Source organism: Suricata suricatta, chromosome X (genome assembly GCF_006229205.1).
Source record: "Suricata suricatta isolate VVHF042 chromosome X, meerkat_22Aug2017_6uvM2_HiC, whole genome shotgun sequence".
Taxonomy (NCBI): Eukaryota; Metazoa; Chordata; class Mammalia; order Carnivora; family Herpestidae; genus Suricata; species Suricata suricatta.
This window is the reverse complement of record NC_043717.1, coordinates 43,757,965-43,783,065: the sequence shown is the minus strand read 5'-3', so window position 1 is coordinate 43,783,065 and position 25,101 is coordinate 43,757,965. Positions and strand designations below refer to the sequence as shown.

General features: G+C 39.5%; 1 protein-coding gene across 9 annotated transcripts in view; it reads left to right on the top strand.

Moving 5' to 3' along the window:
- The window catches only part of PHF8 (PHD finger protein 8), a 90,332-nt gene that overhangs the window by 44,684 nt on the left and 20,547 nt on the right, over positions 1–25,101 (top strand). For 8 of the 9 annotated variants that reach the window (XM_029930831.1, XM_029930830.1, XM_029930835.1 and 5 more), the window contains exons 9-18: positions 5,148–5,235; positions 5,604–5,710; positions 6,995–7,086; positions 10,033–10,122; positions 11,974–12,276; positions 12,981–13,084; positions 18,046–18,224; positions 18,518–18,603; positions 19,323–19,456; positions 20,031–20,344. In XM_029930831.1, the coding sequence (XP_029786691.1) occupies positions 5,148–5,235; positions 5,604–5,710; positions 6,995–7,086; positions 10,033–10,122; positions 11,974–12,276; positions 12,981–13,084; positions 18,046–18,224; positions 18,518–18,603; positions 19,323–19,456; positions 20,031–20,344 (1,497 nt within the window). The remainder of the gene's footprint in view (positions 1–5,147; positions 5,236–5,603; positions 5,711–6,994; positions 7,087–10,032; positions 10,123–11,973; positions 12,277–12,980; positions 13,085–18,045; positions 18,225–18,517; positions 18,604–19,322; positions 19,457–20,030; positions 20,345–25,101) is intronic. The other variant, XM_029930832.1, reaches the window with a different exon arrangement.

Here is a 25,101-nt window from a genome sequence, read left to right as displayed (position 1 = left end):
CTCCCCTGTCTCTTCCCTTTGTCTCTCGGGCTCCGCGCGCTTCCCCCACGTTGGGCTGGGGATCTTGTCTCCCCTGCCCGTCCTGGCCTGGCCTGTTTTCAGATCTCCCCCGTTCGCCCTCACTCACTCAGGTATCCTTGAGGTTCTATTCTTTCTGGAGTCCGTATTTTCTCCTTCCGCTCTCGCAGATGAGAGTAATGTCCTTCTCGGTTCGATAAATGGGGCGGACAGAGTTTACAGAGCTCCCTTCCTCTCCGCCATCTTGGCTCCTCCCTCATTAATTTTTTATTTTTTAACATTTATTTTTGAGAGAGTGAGACAGAGCGTGAGCAGGGGAGGGATAGAGAGAGAGAGAGAGAAGGAGACTGAATCTGAAGCAAGCTCCAGGCTCTGAGCTGTCAGCACAGAGCCCGACGCAGGATTCAAACTCACAAACTGCAAGATCCGAAGTCAGATGCTTAACCGAGCCACCTAGGCACCCCTCATTGAGATTTTAATTTGTGTTTCCCTAATGATTGTTGATGTTGAACATTTTTTCATGTGCTTATTAGACATTTGTGTATCTTTTAATGGAGAAGAATCTATTCAGAACCTTTGCCCATTTTTAATTAGGTAATTTGTCTTTTTGTTGTGTTGTAAGAGTTTTATATATATTGGATTTTGGACATTATCTGATATGTAATTTAAAAATGTTTTCTCTGTGGGGGTTGTCTTTTCAGTTTCATGATAGTGTCCTAGGAAGAACAAAAGTCCAGTTTATCTACTTTTTTCTTTATTTGCTTATGCTTTTTGTGTCATATCTAAGAGACCATTGTCTAATTCATAATTTAAGGTCATGAAGATTTACACCTATGTTCTAAGAGCTTTGTAGTTTTAGTTGTTACATTTAGGTCTTTCATCCATTTCAAGTCAACTTCTGTATATGATGTGAGGTAAGGGTCCAATATTATTCTTTTTCATGTGGCTGTTCAGTTGTCCCAGAACCATTTGAAAACCCCATTCTTTCCCCCATTGAATTGTCTTGACACCTTTGTCAAAAATCAAGTAACCACAGATATATTGGTTCATTTCTGCACTTTGAATTCTATTCCATTGATCTATGGGTCTATTCTTATAACAGTATCACACCATTTAAATTACCATACATTCCTAGTAAGTTTTAAAATCAGGAGGTGTCAGCCTTCCAACTTTGTTTTTCCTTTTCAAGATTATTATGGCTATTCGGGGCCCCTTGTATTTCTGTATAAATTTTTAGCTTGTGGTTTGTATAGGTTTTTAGTAGTTGCTCTAGCTTAATTTATATATATACATAATAGATAAGATATATACATCTTATCACAGTCTACTGGTATTGATGTTTTAATTGACATTTTACCAGTTTGAAATCTTACCTCTCTTTACATCCCTTTACCCTTCCATTTATAGTGTATTTGTCTTAAATATTTCTTCTGCATACACTGAGAACCTTATCATATAGTGTTTCAGTTTTTGTTTCACTGTCAAACATAACTTCTAACACCAAAGAGAAGGAAAGTCTATTGTATTTACCTGTATTTTTTTTAATGTTTATTTATTTTGAAAGAGAGAGCAAGCAGGAGAGGGGCAGAGAGAGAGGGAGACAGAATCTGAAGCAGGCTCCAGGCTCTGAGCTATCAGCACAGAGCCCCATGCAGTGCTCAAAATCATGAACCATGAGATCATGACCTGAGCTGAAGTTGGATGCTTAAACAACTGAACCACCTAGGCACCCCTATTTACCTGTATTTTTACTCTTCAGTTGTTCTTTTGTACCTCCTGATATTCAAGATTCTTCTTTTATCATTTCCTCTCTGCATAGAGTTTTAGGGTAGGCCTATTGTCAATAGATTTTCTTAATTCTCCTTCATCTTTAAATGTCTTCATTTCCCTTTTATTCCTAATGGATATTTTTGCTGGACTGATAGTTCTTTCAGCTCTTGGAAGGATGTCATGGTGCTTCCTTCTTGCCTCCATGGCTTCTGATGAGATTTTTGCTATCATTCAAATTGTTTTATCCCTTATGTGTGTCATTTCTTGCTACCTTTAGTCCCTTTTTTCTTTAGTTTTCAGCAGTTTGACTATAATATGTCTTGGCTTGGATTTCTTTGGGTTTATACTGTGTCTGTTCACTGAGCTCCTGAATGTGTAGGTCTATGTCTTTTGTCGTATTAGTGACATATTAGTTGTTATTTCTTTGAATGCTTTTTCAGCCCTATACTCTAAGTTCTTTTCTTTGGGTCTCTGATTATATGAATGCTGTATATATTTTGCTCTAGTCCATAGATCCCTAAATTTTTTTTCAGTCTATTTCCTCTTTTCATATTGAGTACTTTCTATTTCTCCCTTGTTTTTATTTTGTTGAGTCCATCTGTTTCATTATTTCAGAGTATTTTTCAGTTCTAAAATTTCTATTTGTTTCTTATTTGTATCTTTTCTTTGTGTTTTTTTTTTGTTTTAAGCATGTTTATAATTGTTCACTGAAGCATTCTTATGATCACTGCTTTAAAATTGTCATATATTGGTATATGGTTATCTTTGTCTAATGTTATGTTTTGTATAATTCTGGATTTTCTGTTGCACAGATTTGTCTATTCATACATCAGTATCATATTGATTTGATTACATTGGTTTTATAGAATGTTTAATATATGGTGAGGCAATGTTACCTCCCCTCATACCCATCTGCTTTTCTCTTTTATAGGGTTCTGTGCCAAGGCATTTATTCATCCATTTATTCATCTTGGAATCCTTTGCCTAATAGCGTCTCACATAATAACCTTTTCTACACTGGGCACTTATAACCATTTGACGAATTGAATTTGTCTACCAGAGATTTGAGTTGGATTAATTTTCTTATTAGTATAAATTCCCACAAACTGGGTGTAATCTACTTAATTCCACAAGCATTGCATGTCTACTGAATGCCCCTGCATTGGGCTAGGTGCTAGGGACAAAAACTCAATAGATCATTTCAGTATAGTGTTCTAGACTTTTTTTAAGTTTATTTATTTTGAGAGAGAGAAAGCATGAGCAGGTGAGGTGTAGAGAGGGGGAGAGAGAAAGGATCCCAAGCAGGCTCTGCTCTGACAGCGTGAAGCCCAACACAGGGCTCAGTCTCAAAAATGGTGAGATCATGACCTGATCCACAAATCAAGAGTCAGATGCTTAACCAACTGAGCCACCCAGGTGCCCCTCATTTCAGTATAATGTTCTCATAGCCACAATAGAGGCATTCATCAGAAGTTTTGGGAGCACGGAGAAGAGCATTTAGTCTAGCTGGAGGTTTGTGAAAATCTCAGAAGAATGACACCTGACAGGTAAATATGGGAGTGACCAAGGGAAGAAAGGCAGAATAGTCCCCTCAGACATAGGGAAAAGCATAAGCAAAGCAAGCCTATGTGAGATAGTTTATGGATACTGGAGCCTGAAGATCAGGGGCTGGGAGGAGGTGAAGCTGAAAAGGTAGGCGGGCTGAACTTACCCGAGAGGTGACTGGGGGACAATTGAAAGTTTATTTGTTTATGTAGCAAGAGATATAAAGAATAAGATAATAAACATTTCTGTGTTTATAACCCAACTTAAGATATAAAATGTTGCAAATAAATTTGAAGCCCCCTGTATACCTCTCCTCACTTCCATTCCCACTTTTCCCTCTCTGAGCTAGCCATTGTTCTGAAATTGGTGATTATTTGTATTCCTTTATTACATAGGTATAGCTCACCAAACCACTATCTAGTATTGTTTTACATGTTTTTGGATGTTTTATAAATGGAATCATATTAGATAATTCTTCCCAACTTTTCCCTTTGAATATTATGATTATGAGATTCATGTTGATACATATAGTTGTTTACTCATATTACTTACTTTCAGTTATTCTGTTGTATGAGTATATGGCAATTTATTCTGTGGATGTACATTTCATTGAAGAGTTTTGAGCAGAGGATGACATGAGCAGATTTGTGTTTTAGATATATCACTTTGGGATGAGATGTGGGGGATAGACTTCAGAGATTGAAATTAGCATAGAGCGGTGGTTTGCAAACACTTTGGATTTAGGACCCCTTTATACTCTTTAGTATTACTGAGTACCCAAAAGGGCTTTTATTTATGTGGTCTGTATTCATCAATATTTACCATATTATAAATTAAAGCAGAAATTTAAAAATATTTATTAATTCATAGAATTAACAATAAACTCAATACACATTAGCATGATTAATAATTTTTATGAAAAATAGCAATTTTCAAACTGAAAAAATGCAGTGAGAAAAGGGACATCTACATTTTTGTAAATCTTTTTGATGTATAGATTAATAGAAAATGACTGGTTCCTTAATCTGCTTCTGGGTGTTGTGATATCATGTGATTTACCCTCTGGAAAATTCCACTGTACACCTGTGAGAGAATGAGGGTGAAAAAGACAATTAACATCTTAGTATTATCATGAGCATAGTTTTGACCTTGCATATGCTCTGAAGGAGGCTCAGGGAGCCTCAGGATCTCCTGGACCACACCTTGAGAACTGTTGGTGTAGAGGAGCCAGTTTAGAGGCTGTTGCAAGTGACCTAGGTGACAGGTAATGAGGGATCTGAACCAAGGCATTAGTAGGATGAATGGATGGAGAAAGATATGAGAGATATTTAAGAGTAAACATTAGAACTTCCCAGAAAGTACTATAGAGTCAAGGGCAAGGATGAATAATTGAGTTCCAACTAGGTGCACACTGTACACAACCATCCTGTGAAATAGATGTTTAGCTTGAAGGTGGCAGACTTTGATCCCAGGTTTGTTCAACGCAAAAGCTCTTTGTTTTACCTAAAATAGAGTTGGAAGGGATAGACATGGCAAGGAGGTAATGCCCTTCTAAGACATGAAAGAGAAAATGAGTGAGGTATCTCACTTGAAGTCGAGAGGAGGAAAGTTGTAGAGTTTATTAACCTCATAAGTTGGTCGAGTTTAGAGTTATAATGGTGGCAGAATGGGTGTGGGAAGAGTGCAGGAACTAGAACTTTCTGAGTCACTGCCAGCTGGCTGCCCTAAGGACTTGTGTTTGAGCTGAATGGGCAGTGATGTCCAGAGGAAGTAAGGTCCTCTGCCAGCTGTGACTTTGCCATGTTATGCTGCAGGATGGATCCATGCTGTGCTGACCCCCGTGGACTGCCTTGCCTTTGGAGGGAACTTCTTACACAGCCTTAACATCGAAATGCAGCTCAAGTGAGTGCTGAAGCTGTTGTGATTCCCTACTTGGCCATTCCCACCTGCTAGAGTCCTTGGGTTCTCCCCTATAGTGAGAAGTGCAGCATAGAAGGAGGTGAAATGATCAGAAGGGAATAGATACTGGTTCCTGATAATGATCAGTGTGAGGATGAATACCCCTTCCTCACTTAGTAGTTTTGTGACTTTGAGCAAGTCACATAACATTTGAGCTCAAGTTTCCTAACCCACAAAGTTGGATCTTACAGGGTAGTTGTGAGGATTAGGGATAATGGATACAAAACACTCAGAACAATACCTGATCATAGTAGGTGCTCAGTAAACAGGATCCTTGTTATCATTTCTATTATTGTGCCTGCTTCCTCCAGAGCCTATGAGATTGAGAAGCGGCTGAGCACAGCAGACCTCTTCAAGTTTCCTAACTTTGAGACCATCTGTTGGTATGTGGGAAAGCACATCCTGGACATCTTTCGAGGTATGGATCCCTTTCCCAGCTGTCCCTTTCGCCCTGCTTCCCTGTGTGTGCGCGCGCGCATGCACACGCATGCATCTGCATGCATGTGCATATAACCATCGCTATAGTAAAGAAGATGTAGTGCTGTTCCATCACCATAGAGATCTCCCTAGTGCTACTCCTTTATAGTCTCCCCCATTCTTTCCCCTCGCATTATCCATACTTTCTGGAAACCACTGATGTTTTCCATCTCTATAATTTTGTCATTTAAAGAATGTTATGAAAGTGGAATCATATAGTGTGTGATCATTTGAGATTGACTTTTTTCCACTAAGTATAATGTATGGTAGAGCATGGATTTTAACTTTAACAAAGGTAGCTGAGAAAATTGAATTACAGTGAAATTACCCTATCTCCTGCTAATTAAAGTAAGAAACTCAATCTGGACAGTCTCAGAGTTTCCTGAATGTGCTTCCCATGGGACAAGGACAAGGCCCAGTCCTGACCATGCTGGCATTGTTGTGTTGGTATCAGCCCAGGTGGAAGCCAAACTGCTGGGTTTCTTCTTTTCTGCTTTGAAATGGAGCACCTCCCTGGCTCAGACCTGAGATTCTTCAAGATTGCTTGGCCATGAGCAATCAGTATTTTAGAGTTACAAAAAATCTCAAAGGCCAATGAGTACAGTCTCCTACGTACTATGTCAAGCCCTTAATCTGCCACCTAAACAGACTGTCACTTAAGTGTTCAATCAGAAGCTAGATGACTAACCACTTCTTACCTGTCCTGAATGGCTCAGTTCAGTATAAAATTTTGTATTGAGTCTAAATCTGGCTATTTGTCATAACCTCCTCTTGGAGTAACTCAGAATAGGGCATTTATTAATGGCCCTTCAGATCTGTGTAGGTGGCAATCATGGTCCTCCTAAGTGTTTGCATTTTGAAACCCAAGAGGCAGAGCACACTTCCAGTGTGGTAGAAGGAACATAGGCCTCAGACTCAGATAGATATGGCTTGAGTCTTAGCTTTGGCACCTACTACTTGAATAAGTCTCTTTTCCTCTCTGAGCCTCAGTTTCCTGGACAGTAAAGTGAAGATAATGATGCTGGGTAGAGGGTGAGAGTAAAGATTAAATGAGATAGTGGATGTTAAATGCTTGGCATGTAGTAGATACTCATTAAATGAACACTATTATAAGAACTGAGACCTGGAGTCATGCTTAGAACCCTGATTGCCTGAAGAAAGAAACAGTGTCTTTGCTTCCCAGCATGGCTTTATTGACCCTCTGCTTTCCTCCTTCCCCCTTTAGGTTTGCGAGAGAATAGGAGGCACCCAGCATCCTACCTGGTCCATGGTGGCAAAGCTCTGAACTTGGCCTTTAGAGCCTGGACAAGGAAAGAAGTAAATATACTCATTTCTCTACCTCCTTTAGAGTTCTGCCCTCTATAGAGAATGGTTTCAGGTAGATGCTTTGGGGTGGTGGAAGAGACCAGTGAGGCTTGTGGGCTTCTGATGTTAGACTGGAGGACTGGGTTAGGACTCATTGGATTACATTTTTAAACCTTTCTTTCTAATTATAAAAAGTAATACATGCTTACTCTAGAGAATTAGAAAAAATAACAGAAGAGTTTAAGGAAGGAAAAAGATTACCTATAAATTTAACACTAGGAAGGCATTAACATTAACATGTGGGTGTGTTTTCTTCTGGTCTTTTTTATATGCATTTAAGAAACATGACTGTTGTCACTCTATACATACAATTTTGTGTCTGAATTTGTTGGCTTATGTTAATTTTCCTGTGTCTTCAAAATTCTCCACAAACATTTAGTTAGTTGCATGATACTCTTTTGCAGGGATATACCATCCTTACCTAACTGCTTGTTTATTATTGCTTTATTTATTTGAGGGGTAGTTATAGAAAAATCATGCAGTGATTATCTGTTTGCATCAGCCTTTGTCCCTCATCTCTTGATTGTTGCTTCAGGGTAGATTCCTAGAAGAGCAATTATTGGCTCAAAGTATATGAAAAAATGTAAGACTCTTTCTGCATTCTGCCAAAATGGCATTTTAGAAATACACCAATATCCATCTATCCAATTGAATACTAAACAGCTATAAAAGAGATTAAGGAACGTTTTCTCTGTACTGATCTGGAAAGATATCCAGAATTTGTCAAGTAAATATATAGAACCATGTATATAATGTGCTTCTTTTTTTAAAGTTTTCAGATATTTTTGAGAGAGAGAGAGAGAGAGAGAGACAGAGTGTGAGTGGGGGAGGAGCAGAAAGAGAGGGAGACACAGGATCCAAAGCAGGCTCCAGGCTCTGAGCTATCAGCACAGAGCTTGACATGGGGCTTGAACTCACAAATTATGAGACCATAACCTGAGCTGAAGTCGGATGCTTAACTGACTGAGCCACCCAGGTGCCCCATAATGTGCTTCTTTATGTGTTAAAAGGTTGGGGGGGGGGGACAATAATTATGTTTGCATGTGCTTATATTTGCCTGAAGACAACAATCTGGAGGGATATAGAAGAAAAGTGGCTACCTGTGGGTGTGTGCTAATGGGACTGATGGCATGGACAAATGTATATTGAAACTTTTCAATATATCTCTTTATATTATTTGATTTTTGAACTATGTAAATGGATTCCTACTCAAAATGTTGACTTTAAGAAATGCAAAAAAGAGAAGAAATATCAATATGGTCTCATGTTTTTGATATCTTTATACACTTTTCCCCCCTGCATATGGAGACCTTCAGCCATTATAGGCTTAACTTGTACAATGTCTCCATTTTCTGTTGCCAACCTTCCCCTCAGATATCCTTGGACTTCATGTCTTGGGCTTTTTCTTGCTCCCTGGACTCAACTTCCTACACCTGGGACTTAGCCTACTATTCAGTTTCTCTACATCTCTCAGGTGTGACTACTTTGGGTTTCATTTCTGACCTTTCCCCTCCTCCTCCATTAAGTGAACTTTGGAGTAACTCTGTCCCAGGAACAACAACAGGGGTGGGGAGATTCCTAAGCACTCTTGCCCTGAGCCAGGATGGCCCCAAATAGCACAGCCAAAGGGAGCTGGAGGAGAAAAGAACACAGATCTAAGGAGCCCATTCTCATGGAAGAAGTCTTTTGTGAAGTGAGGATGACTTTCATGGGAGGTACTCACTCTCATCTTTCTAGAGCCCCTGGGCTGGGCAGATGGAGCTATTAAATTTATCCAGCTGGATCACGTGGGTTTTCGGACCCCACCCCTGCCCAGCCATCAAAATAAATACCAGATGGATTAGAAGAATTAAGGGGGTAAAAAAAGAATCAAACCATGGAAAATAAGCAGGTAATGCTGAGGAGTTTTTATCAGTCCTCTGGATTCATAAGTGAAGTGAAAACTGGTAGAAGGAATCACAAGGGGGGATGCCTAGGTGGCTCAGTTGGTTGAGCATCTGACTTCGGCTCAGGTCATGATCTCACGGTTCGTGGGTTTGAGCTCTGCATCAGGCTCTGTGCTGACAGCTTGGAGCCTGGAGACTGCTTTCGGATTCTGTGTCTCACCCTCCCTCTACCCCTCCCATGATCATACTCTGTCTCTCTCTGTCTCTAGATGGTAAATAAATGTTACAAAAAAAAAAAAATCACAAGGGAAAAGTTTTGGAGATCTGTCTACATAAAGGTATAAATCTTGAAGATTCAAAAAGATTGCAAACAAATTAAAAGAGAACCAAGAGGTGTCAGCCTGGGTTGCTGTTGAGTTAGCCATGGGAATGTAGCTGCCCAGCACTAAGCTCTGTCCTCACAAGTAAAGAGGCTGGGTTCTCCCTAGGGATCTCCCCAAGGTCCTTGACTTTTTGAGGGGTGTGGCCCAAGCCCACCACGGAGTTCCTCACACCTCTGGACACTGCCCTTTATCAGATTCAGGTTTAGCAAATATTTCCTCACAGTCTCTGGTTTGTCTTGACAATGTTTTTTTGGAAGAGAAGTTTTTGTTTTTTATGAAGCCCAATTTATCAGTTGTTTTTCTTTTATGGTTCATGCTTTTTGTGTCCTCAGAAATCTTCATCTAACCCAAGGTCATAAAGAATTTCTCCTCTGTTTTCTTCTAAAGGGGTTGTAGTTTTAGATTTTACATTTCAGTCTATGATCGATTTTGAGTTTGTGTGCCTGTGTGTGAGTATCTGGTGCAAGATATGGATTGAGGTTCTTTTTTTGCATATGGATATCCAATTGGCCCACTACCATTTGTTAGTAACTACCCTTTTTTCTCCATTGAATTGCCTTGGTACCTTTGTCAAATATCAGTTGTTCGTTTATGTTGTGGGTCTATTCCTCATGCCTTTTGTTTGACAGGCTCTGCCAGACCACGAGGATGAGATTCCGGAGACAGTACGGACCGTACAGCTCATTAAAGATCTGGCTAGGGAGATCCGCCTGGTGGAAGTAAGAAGCAGGGGAGCAGGGGAGGCGTTTGGGAAGGGCCCAAGGCTCAAGTGGCAGGTCAGCCTTCTTCAGTTGGCTTGAGAGCTCATGGGAAAGGTTGGGAAAACCCCACCAAAGATTCTATTTATTCATTCATTTAAATAATTATTATGTGCCTCAAGTGTGCTTCACCTTAGGCTAGGTGCTTAGAATACATAAGTCATTCAGTGTCTTCCCACAAAGAACTTGGAATCCTATAGAGGACCCTGGGCAAAGATCACTGTCTAAGCCTCAGTTTCCTTGTTTCTAAAGTGGGGATAATTGTACCTACTCAGGTTTGTTAAAAGGTTAAATAAGGTAATATAGGTTGAGCACTAAGTATAGTACTTGGCCCATAATAGATATTCAATAAATTCTGATGGTGGGTCATGGTAGTAGTGGTTGGTGGAGGTCATAGTAGTAGTAGTTGTTACTAATATTTTGACTCAGTCTCTGCATTCTATAAAATGACAGTTCTCCCACATTAAACATGATTACAAAGCCATGTTTCAACAGGTGCTCATTAACACGAGGCAGTAAGGTGTAGATGGTAAGAGACTCAGAGAAACTTGGGTTCTGGTTCCTGCTCTGTCACTTGCAAGCCTTTCAGAGCCTTAGTATCCTTATCTATAAAGGGAGAATAACACCACATTTTCAGAGTTTTGTTAGGATTAAGAGCTAATGTATGTAGAGCCCCTCGCACAGTGCCTGGCAGAGTAAGTACTCAATAAATGTGAGCCATTGTTATTAATAGACTTTGCAGCAAAGAGAGAACTCAGTGTGGGCTGGTGAAGTAGCAGAGGCACCAGAGGAGAATTGGACTTAAGGAAGTTTAAACTTTCCTTTAGCTCAGAAGCTGTCAATTTCCATTTAGCACTCAGGTTATAGGCACTAAAATCCATGCTGAACGGTGGTCAGAGTGAGCTACTGGGAGGGTGAGCTTTCCAGCCTCACCACTTGCAGCGTGTTTCACTGCCTACACCATAGCGTACGTTGTCTACCTCCTACCTCATTTTCCTCCATTCCCATCTGTCACAGTCCTTCAGAGTTTAGTTACAAGGCCTACCTTTTCTCCAGCTCTTTCCATTTTAACCAATTTTGTATATACAAAACTTTGGGCTCATTAGAAAGAGACTTAGAGATGAATCATGTCTGGTCTACTGGCTTTCAAATGTTTTAAAGCAGTGGAACCTTTTTTTTTTTTTCCCCAAATGAGATCTTACATGGAAGCTGAATCAAAGCATAGTTGCTGTGAATAAGATCAAGACAAGAGGCTTAGAACTCCACATGTTCCTCTTGTTTGCCTTCCACCTACCTCCGGTCTTCAGGGCTCCTCCCAAGAAGTTCAAAGATGCATCTTTGAAAACCACCTTTCCAGTCTGATCCTTTAATTTTACAGCCAACCAAACAGCCTCAGAGTGTTCAGATCACTTACCTGAGGTCACAAAGCTATCTAGTAGCAAAATCAGGACTAGAACCTCTGTCCTCTCAAATCCTGCAGTCCTTAGAGTTGGAACCACTATTTAGTACTCACGTATTTTCTGTCTCATGCTAGCTGCATTTGGAGTCTTTTCTCTCCAATTTTGACAGTAGTGCTGGGCTTTTTCTCTGCTCGTCTTCTCCTTACTTGTCAGTGGCTGGGTGAAGAACTGCCACCCCATAAATTCTTGATGACTCGTTGTGAAAAAAAAAATAGGGTGTTCATCTAGATGTGGAGCATCTGTAAGCCGCTTCCATGGCAGTAATGCCAGTGCCATGAACAGTCCTTTGCTCTTAGCATAGAGAGAACCCTTGAGTAAGCTCTAACCCCGTCGTGTACTAACACTCTTGTAGGATATCTTCCAACAGAACGTTGGGAAGACGAGCAATATCTTTGGGCTGCAGAGGATCTTCCCAGCTGGCTCCATTCCCTTAACCAGGCCAGTCCATTCCACTTCAGTATCCATGTCCAGGCTGTCACTGCCCTCCAAAAGTGGTTCAAAGAAGAAAGGCCCGAAGCCCAAAGAAGTCTTCAAGAAGGCAGAGCAAAAGGGCAAGGAGAGCTCAGCCTTGGGGCCTGCTGGCCAATTGAGCTATAATCTCATGGACACATACAATCATCAGGCACTGAAGACAGGCTCTTCCCAGAAAGCAAAGGTGGGTGCTGGCCCATGGGTTCAGCCCAGCCCTTTTGGGTCCCTTGGAAGAGCAGGATATCAAAAGGATTGTCCTCTCTTCCCACCTCCCTTAGGGCCCCTGGTGTTTGGCTACCAGTCCCACTCATTTAGCAGGCATTTATTGAGACCTTGTCTGTGCTGGGCACTGTGATAGGTGCTGTGAATGTAACCTTCAAGAGGCTGACAGGCTAGTGAGAACAGCAGGCATAAAAATGAATGAGTGCAATGAGGTATCGATGCCATAATCAAGGGTGTGGGGGGACCCTGAGACACAGCGGGGGGATGATTTTATATGGGCATGAGCTATGATCAGGAGCTCTTCTCCAAAAAAATGACACTTGAGCTGATCTTGAAATGCTGGATGGGAATGACATTTAAGAACATGGTATATATGAGCGTCAGGTTGGAGTCTTGAACAGGTCCTTAAGAAAAGCTCTTCTCTCCTCTTCCCTCTTTTTAGGGAACACAGTTTACAAGATTGGTAGGTTTACCCTGAGATAGCCATGTATTCTCAACTTCCTGATTTTGGAATCATTTGGGGTGGAGGTGGGAGACAGTGTAGCAGAAGGCCTTGGTTCAGGTGATTTTAACAATGAACTCAACCAGTGAAACCTGAGGGAACTGGTCATCGTGATTCACGTGGGAGTCCCAGACAGGTGACAACTGAGCCTCCTCCTCCTGCAGTTCAACATCACTGGTACCTGCCTGAATGACTCAGATGATGACTCGCCAGACTTGGACCTTGATGGAAATGAGGGCCCGCTGGCCCTGTTGATGTCTAATGGCAGGTGAGGTGGGAAGAAGGAACACAGTAATACTGGGATTGTCGGTGGCAACATGTCACTGAGACAAGGCATGGAATTGGGACCTGGGACTGGGACATGGGTGGATGGTGGGTTACTATACTTGGGGAAGGACCCAGATATTGTGAGATATCATTGCTTAGTTCAGAGAACCATGGTTTTGTTAGGGGAGAGGCCCAAAATCTAATTGGCAGTTTGAGAAACATCTTGTATAGTTCTAGAAATTTCAGCAAGTCAGTGGGTCAGAACCACTGGCAGGAATAATAGGAAGTATAGCATACTGGTTAAGAGCATTCATTTTTTTTTATATAACTTTTGCAATTAGATTTTTAGAAATTTTGCAGAAATACTTGCACAGGTATGTAAAGAGAAATGTTCAGTGTTCACTGCATCATTGTTTATAGTAGTAAATAATTAGGAACATGTTCATCAGTAAGGGTTGGTTAAATGAAATATGGTACATCTATAGAGTTGAATAGCATGTAGCTGTTAAAAAGAAATGAGTTAAATATCTGTTGACATGGAAGGATGTCCAAGATTTATTCTTAAGTGAAAAAATCAGGTTACAAAATAATATATAGTAATAGTTCCATTTTAATTTTTAAAAATGGTGTGTGTGTACACGTGTGCATGTATGTGTATATGCCTGTGTAGAAAAGTGGCATACAGATTTCTTCCTTTATTTTTATTTTTATTAAGTGTTTATTTTTGAGAGAAAGAGAGCACAAGCAGGGAAGGGCCCAGTGAAAGAGGAAGACAGGATCTGAAGTGGGCTCCATGCTGACAGACACAAACCCAATGCAGGGCTCGAACTCACAAACTATGAGATAATGACCTGAGCTGAAGTTGGATATTCAACCGACTGAACCACCCAGTACCCCTTCCTTCATTTTTAATTTAACATTTTTGAAGAGGTTTAAATTTTAACTTATTCAGTTTAAAATTGAAAAAGTATGGAAGAATACCTAGTGAAAAATTCTATTCCTGCTCTTCCCTGTTCCCCAGTTCCCCTCCCCATGGACAACCAGTGTCAATGATTTTCTTCTAGAGATAATTCTACACATTCATGCAAATGAGTATATTCATCATATATTTTATACTTGTGACACCAAACTTGTAACAGTAGTTCTCTCTGGAAAGTAGGAGAGGGGAGCCAGGAGAGGAAATTTTCACTTCACTAGCATTTGAATTTTGTACAATGAACATGTATTACTTTTCCTAAAATAATTTTTAACAGAGCATTTTCTACAAGGATAAAATAAAAGCATTCACAGCAATAAGCATGGGCTTGGGAATCAGACAATTCCAAGTTTGAATCCCAGTTCTGACATAAATTCATCATGTGACCTTAACGAGTTAATTAACCCTGCACTTCAGTGTCCTCATTATATCTCTTCTATAGACAAAGCTTCCTCTCCTGTTGTTGGAGGACTAAATGAGATTATGTATATAAAGTACCTATCACAGGGCCTGGCACATAGTAAATGCTTAATAAATGGTAGCTCTTATAAATAAAATGATGAAGATGAAAGGTGAGGGTGGCGATGGTAGTGATGATGGTGTGGGTATAGCCGGAAGCTAAGTCATTGGAAACCCTGAAACACAATAGGGAGTCAGAGGCAGAGAAAGACCGAAAGAGTGATCATCTGGATACTTAGAACGCCAGACGAGAAGAGTCAAGAGCAAAGTAAAGTATGAACAGTAGAGAAACACAAGCATCAAGGATACCTTCATAGCCTTTTTTGTAGGAAAAGGTCTTTAGATCCCACTTGGCTGAGAAATCAGTGAAAAGGGAGTGTGAGAGCAGGGCAGATTGTGGAAGCAATGGAGCTGTTCTTGGGGTGTGAGAATCTAGTTACTAAATAATAATAAGAGAAACTTTCTGAGCATTCTTTGTCCACAATCTGCTTGGGAGGAGAAAATTGAGAATCCTAAGGGTCCAGCCTACAATGGCTGTTGAGGATACAATGAGACATTTTCCCCTTCCCCACTAGTCTTTTTTGCTGTTGCTTCCGTCACCTCCTACAAAGGTGCTGTAGGAGGTGACTGCTGTTAAGTCGACCTAGAGAGACAAGGTACAGAAATATTTACAGACAATATGATATTATGTCTGGGCTTTTCTCCAGAATAATCCAGTGTTTTGCAAGGACTGAGGTATAGATGAAACAAAATTGGTTATATGTTGATAATTGCTGAAACTTAGTTGAATGGAAGGTACACCAGCATTTTTTATACATTTATATTTTTGTGTATGTTTCACATTTTTCACAATTAAAAGTTAATAAAAGATGAGGGTATAAATAGCTGCCATTTATTGAACTTCTGCTCAGACTTTATCTTAGCTGTTTAGTACATTACTTAGTACTCACAACAACCTTAAAAGTTAAGAGTTGTTATCCCCACTTTATTAATATGGAAACTGAGGCCCAGAGAACTTAATTATAAGATTAACTAACTACCTTTGGGCACTTGGCATGTGTTGGTCTGTCTCCTCATTAGCTCACTTAATCCTTCTAAAACCTCGTGGGGTAGAAAACTGGTCAATTTAGTATCAGCCAGTTTACTGATAGCTAGTTCACCAAATGACTGCTGAATGTATCAAGTATAGTGATTTACCAAAAACTGGTTTCTTTTTAACTATAAGGTTTACTTCAGTTTGTACTGGTTAATATTGTTTACCATATGTAACAGGATTATTTAAGCTATTTTAAAATTTTAAATTTTTTCCATTTTCTTCATATATATGTATATATATGTATTATATATTTATATTTAAGTTTATTTATTTTGAGAGAGAGAGAATGCACGTGCAAGCAGGGAAGGGGCAGAGAGAGAGGGAGAGAAAGCGTCCTAAGCAGGACCTGTACTGTCAGCACAGACCCCGATATGGGGCTCGAACTCACAAACCATGAGATCATGACCTGAGCCAAAATCGAGACTGATGCTCAACTGACTGAGCCATCCAGGCACCCCTTTATGTATTTTTAACAGCTTTTTTGAGGTATAATTTATATATCATACCTGCTTAAAGTATACAATTAAATGACTTTTAGTAAATTTAAGGAACATGCAACTATCACCACAATCCAATTTTAGACCATTTCTATCACCCCAAAAAGATGCCTCATGCTCACTTACACATAGTCCTTTGGTTCTCTTCTCCAAGCCCAAGCAACCACTAATGTACTTTCTGTCTCTGTAGATTTGCCTTTTCTAGACATCTCCTATAAATATAATAATATAATACGTGGTCTTCTATGTCTGGCTTCTTTCACCTAGCGTAATGTTTTTGAGGTTCATCCATGATGTAGTATATGTCATTAATTGGTTCCTTTCTGCTGCTGAATAGTATACCATTGTATGGATATGCCCTATTTTGTTTATCCATTAACTAGCTGACAGTCATTTGGATTGATTCCACTTTTTGACTATTAAGAATAATAGTGCTATGAGCATTTGCTACAAGTTTTTATATGGACATATGTTTTCATTTCTCACTTAGAAGTAAAATTTTGGATCATATGATAACGTATGTTTAACTGTTTAAGAAAATGTCAAAAATCTATTCCAAAGTTTCTGTACCACTTTACATTCCCACCAGAAGCATACTGGCTAACCATTGTTATTGTCTGTCTTTTTTTATTATAGCCATTCTAATGGACATTAAGTGGTATCTCATCGTGGTTTTGATTTGCATTTCCCCAATAACTAGCGATACTGAGCATCTTTGTTTTTGATTATTGAGTGTTTGTGTATATCATCTTTAGAGAAATGTCTATTCAAATCTTTTGCCCATTTTTAAATTGGCTTGCTTGTCTTATTATTGAGTTCTAAAAGTTATTTAAATATTCTGGATACAAATCCTTTCCCAAATAAATGACTTATAAATATTTCCTCCTAGTCTATGGCTTGTCTTTTCATTTTCTTTTTTTTTTCTGGTTTTTCCTGATTCTTTTTTAAAATATAATTTATTGTCAGATTGGCTTACATACAGCACCAAGTGCTCATCCCAACAAGTGCCCTCCTTAATGCCCATCACCCACTTTTCCCTCTCCTCCACCCTCCATCAACCTTCTGTTTCTTCTCTGTATGTAAGAGTCTCTTATGGCTTGCCTCCCTCCCTCTCTGTAACTTTTCCCCCCTCCCTTCCCCCATGGTCTTCTGTTATGTTTCTCAAGATTCACATATGAGTGAAAACATATCTGTCTTTCTCTGACTGACTTATTTCACTTAGCATAATACCCTCCACGTTCCCATCCACTTTTCTGCAAATGGCAAGATAGTCTTTTCATTTTCTTAATGATATCTTTTGAAGCACAAATGTTTTGAGTTTTACCTAATCCCCTGTCACAAAGATATTTTCCTATATTTATTTCTAGAAGTTTTATAGTTTTAGCTTTACGTTTATCTCTAGGATCCATTTTGAGTTAATTTTTGTATATGATCTGGGGTAAGAATCCACATTCATTTCTTTGCATGTGATACCCAGTTATCTTAGCACCATTTGTTAAAAAAAACCCATCCCTTCTCCCACTGAATTGCCTTAGCACCTTTGGCAGGAAGGAACTGACCATAAATTTATGGGTTAGTTCTAGACTTATAGCTCCGTTCCATTGATGTATATGTCTGTCCTTATGCTAATCACACTACCTTGATTACTGTTGCTAATCACACTACCTTGATTACTGTTGCTTTATAGTAAATTTTGAAACCGAATAGTAAAAGTTCTTCAACTCTGTTCTTTTTCAAAATTCATTTGCCCATGTATTAAGTCCTTTGTATGCCTATATACATTTTAGTATCAGCTTATTAATTTCTACAAAAGAAATTAGCTGAATTTTGACAGAGATTGCATTGAATCTATAGACCAGTTTGGGAGTGGGGGCTTGCCATCTTAAGAATATTGAATGTGACTGTTTTTATGCTTTCCTTCTCTTTCTTTTTAGTGCCAAGAGGGTAAAGAGCTTATCCAAGTCTCGACGAGCCAAGCTCACAAAGAAGGCAGATAGGGCTAGGCTGATGGCGGAACAGGTGATGGAGGATGAATTTGACTTGGATTCAGATGATGAACTGCAAATTGACGAGAGATTGGGAAAGGAGAAGGGGACCCTGATAATAAGACCAAGTGTGTACCTATTCTTTCTTGTTCCTTCCCTGCCCATTTCACATTTATTTCTGGTACCCTTGATAGACCAGAGACCTTAGGCCTGAGCTTGTTGACATTCTGATTTACAAGCTCTTTAGGCTTCCATGTATTCTTTGCTCTAGAAATTTATTTATAAACAAGTTCCAAACCTTCCTAAATTAGTTGTCTGTGGTCATTACTTTTAGGAAAATTATAGTCTTACTTTTCCCCCTGGGTGTTTGACTCAGATGCTAATCTTAGCTTCATGATAAGTGCATTTCATTATTTTCTAGAATTTCCTCGAAAGTTGCCCCGTGCAAAGCCTTGCTCTGACCCCAACCGAGTTCGTGAACCAGGAGAAGTTGAATTTGACATTGAGGTAGGAGCCTGCTCTGTGTCTAGTCTTCTGCCATTCTGGTTACAGAGACAGAAGACTGATTGTCATTCTAGTTGGGGGTAAAAAGATATCCTATGCGTTCAATTCCTATAATATTTATTAAGTGAAAGACTGTGTGCTAAGTGCAGCTAAGCATATAACTGAAATATTATAATTTAGTTGACATATTTTAAAAATCCTTTAATGCAGTGAGCCTGAGTGGCTCAGTCGGTTAAGTTTCCAACTCTTGATTTTGGGTCAGGTCATGATCTCATGGTTTGTGAGATTGAGCCCCACATGAGGTTCTGCACTGACCGCATGGAGCCTGCTTGGGATTTCTTCCTCTCCATCTCTCTCTGCTCCTCCCCCACTCATACTCTGTCTCTAAACAAACAAACATTTTAAAAAATCCTTTCATGCCAGCTAGAAGAAAAAACATTGCAACGTAGCAGAAAGAGTATCTGATTTGGAATATCTGGGTATGATGTTACACAAATTATTTACTGAGTCTTAGCTTCTTTATCTATAAAATGGTAGTTACAATACCTACCTCACGAAGATGCTATGAAGATTAAAATGAAAGAGTGAATATTCTGCTTAGGACTTGGTCTGTACTTGGTGCTTGGAAGATACTAGTATTTGGAGTGAAAATGTCAACAGTGTATTGGGGCCTAACTAGACCAAACCTCAGTAGCTGAGTGATAATCCTCTTTTCCCAACAGGAGGACTATACAACAGATGAGGACATGGTAGAAGGGGTCGAAGGAAAGCTAGGGAATGGGAGTGGTGCTGGTGGAATTCTTGATCTGCTCAAGGCCAGCAGGCAGGTGGGGGGACCTGACTATGCTGCCCTCACGTGAGTACTGGCTTTGATTTCCCCTTTCCAGATGATCAGACAGCATACCCTCCCACCCCCACCCAAAAGGCTAGATCAGCCAATCAGCAGATATTCATCAAAACATTTGGGCTGAGAGACTAAAATAGACCTGAAATCTGTCCTGGAGGATTTAAGACCTGACAGAGAGTGGATGTATATATAGACTTCAAAAGGGATCAATTTTGGGTTCTTTGGAACTTGTAAGAGGGACTGGAAGAGGCATGGAAGAAAACTGAGCCTTTTCTGGGCCTCATTTTTAAAAAATGAAAGAATTCAGCATGGGTGAACAGGGAGGGAGGTGCACCCCTCTTTTTGCCACCTTTCTTGCTGTCTGTGGAAAGACAAGGCAAGAAGGACTAGCCTTTATGTGAAAACAGTCTTTGATATACTATCTTGATCCATTGGTTTGATTTCTGGTTTCTCATCTGGAATGGTTCTCTCCTTCCTCCCATCGTAAGCCCCACTATTGTCCCTCCTCCCTGACTGTTCTGATGACTAGTTTCCTCTGACAACTAGAGAAACTCCCTCAGCATTTCTCCTCTGTCCCTTGCAGCGAGGCCCCTGCCTCTCCCAGCACTCAGGAGGCCATCCAGGGCATGCTGTGCATGGCCAACCTGCAGTCCTCATCGTCCTCACCAGCTACCTCCAGCCTGCAGGCCTGGTGGACTGGGGGCCAGGACCGAAGCAGTGGGAGCTCCAGCAGTGGGCTGGGCACAGTGTCTAGCAGTCCTGCTTCCCAGCGCACCCCAGGGAAACGGCCCATCAAGCGGCCAGCATACTGGAGAACCGAGAGCGAGGAGGAGGAAGAGAATGCCAGTCTGGATGAACAGGACAGCTTGGGAGCATGCTTCAAGGATGCAGAGTATAGTAAGGGTCCAGGCCAGAAGCGCTCCCCCTAGCCCCAGTCTCAAACCCAGTCCCAGTCCAGGACAACCTGGGACAGTAGTGAGCAAAGACCTTCCCTTAAGTCTGATGCTTGCTTTCTTTGAGCCATGTTTTCTTAATCTGTAAAATGGAAATACCTATAGGTTGATTGAAGAATTAGAGATGGTACTTGTACAGAGCACCTGGCACATTGTCTTGCTCATGTAAGACCCTCAGAAAATGGTAGCCATTATAATTAGCTTTCATCCATTTTTAAACTCCTTTGCTGGTAACTCTTTTTTTCTCTTCTTGCCTGTTTTACCTCCATCACTTCCACTTCTCTGTTTGGTTCATCCCTTGCAAAGGTATACAATGACCTTTCAGTGGGCTTTTTACATTTAAGAGGTGACCTTTTTTTAAGCTAAGATTTATTAGGTACTACAATATGTAAAGCACTTTTTTTTATATAGTGCAGCTGACTTTAATGTGGGTTTTGTTTTAATGTTAGTTTTTTAAAATTCTCATTGACCAAAATTCGAACAAGATGGAGAAAGCAAAAGAACCCTTTGACTAACACTCTTCCTCCTCTGAGGATGGTTATGGATATAAATAGATAGGGTTCTGTGTAGTATACATGGTTCTACAACTTGCTTGGATATCTTTCAATATTGGTACATGGAGATTTATCTACTTGATCAATACATTGAGGTCTATCTGTTGCATAGTAGCCTATGGCACAGATGTGCCATCATCTATTTAACCATTGCCTTCTGATTAACATTTAGATTGTTTCTGATATTTTAGTTTGACTAACAATGCTGCAGTAAAATTGCTTGTAGGTAACTCTTGATGCCCATGTGCCAGCTAACATTTCTGTAGGGTAGCTACAGAAGGTAGCTGTTGGGTTGAAAGGTATACACAAAATAAATGTTAATAGTGCCAAGTTTCCCCTCCAAAAGGGCCAGTATATGAGCAGTGTACGAGACATACCTGTTTCCCCACAGTCTTAACCAGCTATAGATATTATCAGTCTTCTTAATTTTTTGCAAATCTGTTAGCAAAACAAATGGTGTTTCAGTTTGTTTTATATATTTACTGGCTCTTCTTTATTTCTTTTCTGTGAATTAATTCATTCTTTCCCTCATTTTTCTATTAAGATGTTGGGGTTTTTTTTATAACTCTAGGAGTTCTTTATATATTCTAGATTTGTTAGAGTGTTTTTTTAATATATATTCTGGAAATGTTGCCAAATGTTTTCTTTTAGTCTGTTGCTTGTATCTTATTTATGGTGTCTTTTAGCCTGTAGGAGATTTCAGTTTTTACATGGCATCTTTACCAATTTCTTTTGTATTTTATGTCTCATATAAGAAGACTTTCTTATATTTTTACCTAAAACATGTATAGAAGTCAAAATTGTATTCTTTCTCTGGAATTAAGTTTTATGAATTGTGGGAGGTAAGAATCTAATGTAATTTTTTTCCATATGGATAGTTATATGCCCCAACACTGTTTATTGACTGGTTCATCATTATCCCCTGGGTGAAGTTTGCTTTTGTCATAAACTAAATTCCCATGTGTATTTGTTTTTCTACTCTTTTCCCAATTCTGACCCTTAATAGCTATGTGGCATTGGGCAAACTAGTTAACCTCTCTGTGCCTCTCTAATACTACCTACCTCCTAGGTTGTTGTAAGGATTAAATGAGTTAATCTACATAAAGCACTCAGAACATTGCCCAGCACATGATAAGTGCTTTGTGTTAGATATTATTATTTTTCTGCTCTATAAAATTTGTCCATTCCTGTTGTGATACCACATAAATGGGTTAGTTACTATGGGCCTTGTGTCTGATAGGGTAGATCCCCTCTGCAGAATTTGCATTTCACCTAAGGAGAGCACAAATGCTCAGCAAGCCCCTCATCTCTGAATGGAGGTGTGATTGGTCTTAGGAGCCTGTCAGGTTCCCCTGGCCACCCATCATACCTTCAGCAGATAGTTGTGTCAGCCTCCAGCTAAGACATCTGCCCCTGGTCTAACTACTCCCCTTTGTTCCCTGCATTACCCAGCAACATGAGAAAGGCAGTTTATCAAGGAGATACTGACCTACTTGTTCTTATTTTTCCCAAATTTCTAGGCCATTATTGAGTTTTTTTCTATTCCAGGTAGATTGTCAAATTCCATAGAAAATTCTATTAGGATTAAAAAAATTTTTTTTATTAGGATTGCATGGCATTTGTAGATAAATTTGTGGAGAATGACATCTTTCATCAGAGAGGCCTTTCTGCTCTAACAGGATGTATGTAATCTTGAAAATTTTAATGTCCTGAAAATATGTACAGTAAAATAGGACTTACAAGAAAAAGAGGGTTAGGGACACACTTCTCAATGTCTCTATGGCTTTGAAGCCAAAACACCCAAATATTGGCAGTCCTAATAATAATCCTTACACAGTTAGCAAGGCATTGGCATTTGCACCTAGCATCAGAATCAGTGGTTTCTTAGTAGCCTCAAACCTTGGGCTCAGGCTTTTTCTTTCCAGATGTGGGTTTTTGAGGACATTTGCTCAAGATAGATACCAGCTTCTTCAAATTAAAATCTGATCCAGAGCCTAGTCTTCAATCTTTTTATCTCTTTTAAACATGGGCCAAATGTCTTCATAACTTCATCTGCTTTCTTAGCCATCTTCCTCTCCCACTGGAGCTTCATTTTGTAGGAAACAAAGGCACCATTTGCTCTTCCTCTAGTGGGAGGCAGTGTTGCAGAATTTTTAGCTTTTGTCTGTAGGTATTCATGTATTGCTAAGGCTTTTCTCTGTAGTTGTGAGAAAATTCATCTCTGATTGGTTAAAAATAATATGCCAAAGCAAATTTTTTTGGAACTAGTGTAACTTCTAGATGGCTTTGATGTCATTTGGGCATGAGCAGTCACAAAACAGGCTGTCTTGTCCTTCTGTCTTCAAATATGGTCTGTCTCTCTATTCATGCAGGTTTTCTTGTATATCTCTTCTTCAGTTTATTTACTAGGTGTTTTATAATTTGGTTCCTATTGAAAGTGGCATCTTTTTGTCTATTACATTCTCCATTTGACTGTTGCTAGTATGCACGAAAAGAATTGATTTTTCCATTTTGATCTTGTATTGAATTATTTTACTCTTCTCTTAGTGGTTTTGTTAATGTTTCAGTTAATTGCTTGGTCTCTTGAAGGTAGATGATCTGTGTCCCCTGTCTTAGTCTGCTAGTGCGGCCATAACAAAATGCCACAGACTGGATGGCTTAAACAACAAACATTTATTTTCTCATGATTCTGGAGGCTGTAAGTCCAAGATCAAAGTACTAGCAGTATTAGGTTCCCCTGAGGCTTCTCCTTGGCTTGCAGATGATCACCCTCTTACTGCTTTCTCACCCCATCTTCCCTTTGTGAACATGGGCCCCTGATGTCCCTGTGTACATCCTAATCTCTTCTTAAAAAGACACAGTCGAATTGGATCAGGGCCCACCCTAATGACCTCATTTTAACTGAATTATCTCTTTGAAAGCCTTATCTCCAAATACAGATGTATTCTGAGGTACTGGGGGTTAGGAATTCAACATATGAAATTGGGAGGCAGGGCACAATTTAGCTCATATCCCTTTTCTTTCTAGAATTCATAGCTCTAGATTTTTTTAGTTTTATCACACTGTTGAGTAGTAACAATGATAGGGGCATCCTTGTATTGTTTCTGACTTTAAAGGTAATGCTGCCAGTATTTCTCCACTCAATACATAGGGCTCTCTGTAGGTCTCTGATAGACTGTGTTCATGAAGTTCAGAGGCGTATCGATCTCTAGTTTGAGAGGTTTTTGTTTTTTCTTTTAATGAGAAATAGAATTAGGTTTAGGCAATTTTTTTTGTATATTTGATTATAAATAGCAGTTTTTCTCTGTTAATTTCTTAATGGCAATATACGGTAATAGAATTACTGATTTTGAGTTGACATTTCCTTCTTGGGTTTGGCTGTACTTGATCATGATGTTTAACAGTAGTTTGTTTATTTAGTTCATTTGACTAAATCATCTTGTTTGTTTACTAATAATTTCTGGTTTTATTTTATTCCTTCTTAATGTTCTTTGCACAACACCTCAAGTCGAAAGCTCTGTTCCTTTCTTTTCAGTCTCTCTTCCCTTTTGATAAAATGTTTTTTTAATTTCATTTTTCAAATCAGTACAAAGTAAAATTGGCTTCGCTGGTATACACGTTTAGATTCTTGTAACCACCACCACAGTGAGCATACAGAACCTCCTCATACTCCCTAATGTTGTCCCTTGGTAGTCCTGTCCTCCCTCAACCCTGATGCCTGCAACCACTAATTTCATCTCCATCCCTGTAGTTTTGGCCTTTGCCAGAATGTCATATAATGGAGTTACACAGTATATAATATTTTCAGATTAGCATCTATTATTTCAGTATAGATGTTGTTATATATCAATAGATTTTTCCTTTTTATTGCTGTCATCCATTGTATACCACAGTTTCTTTATCCATTTACACATTGAAGGACATTTGGGTTGTTTACAGCTTTGGATGAGCTGCTGTGAACATTCATGTGCAGGCTTTTGCGTGAACATGAGTTTTCATTTCTCTAGGGTAAATGCCTTAGAATGGGATTCCTGGAGTGTATGGGCAGTGGAGAAGAAATGGCCAAGGTGTTTCCTAGAGTGGTTGTATCACTTTACATTCCTAACAGTAGTATGTGAGAGTTCTAATTGATTCACATACTTGTCAG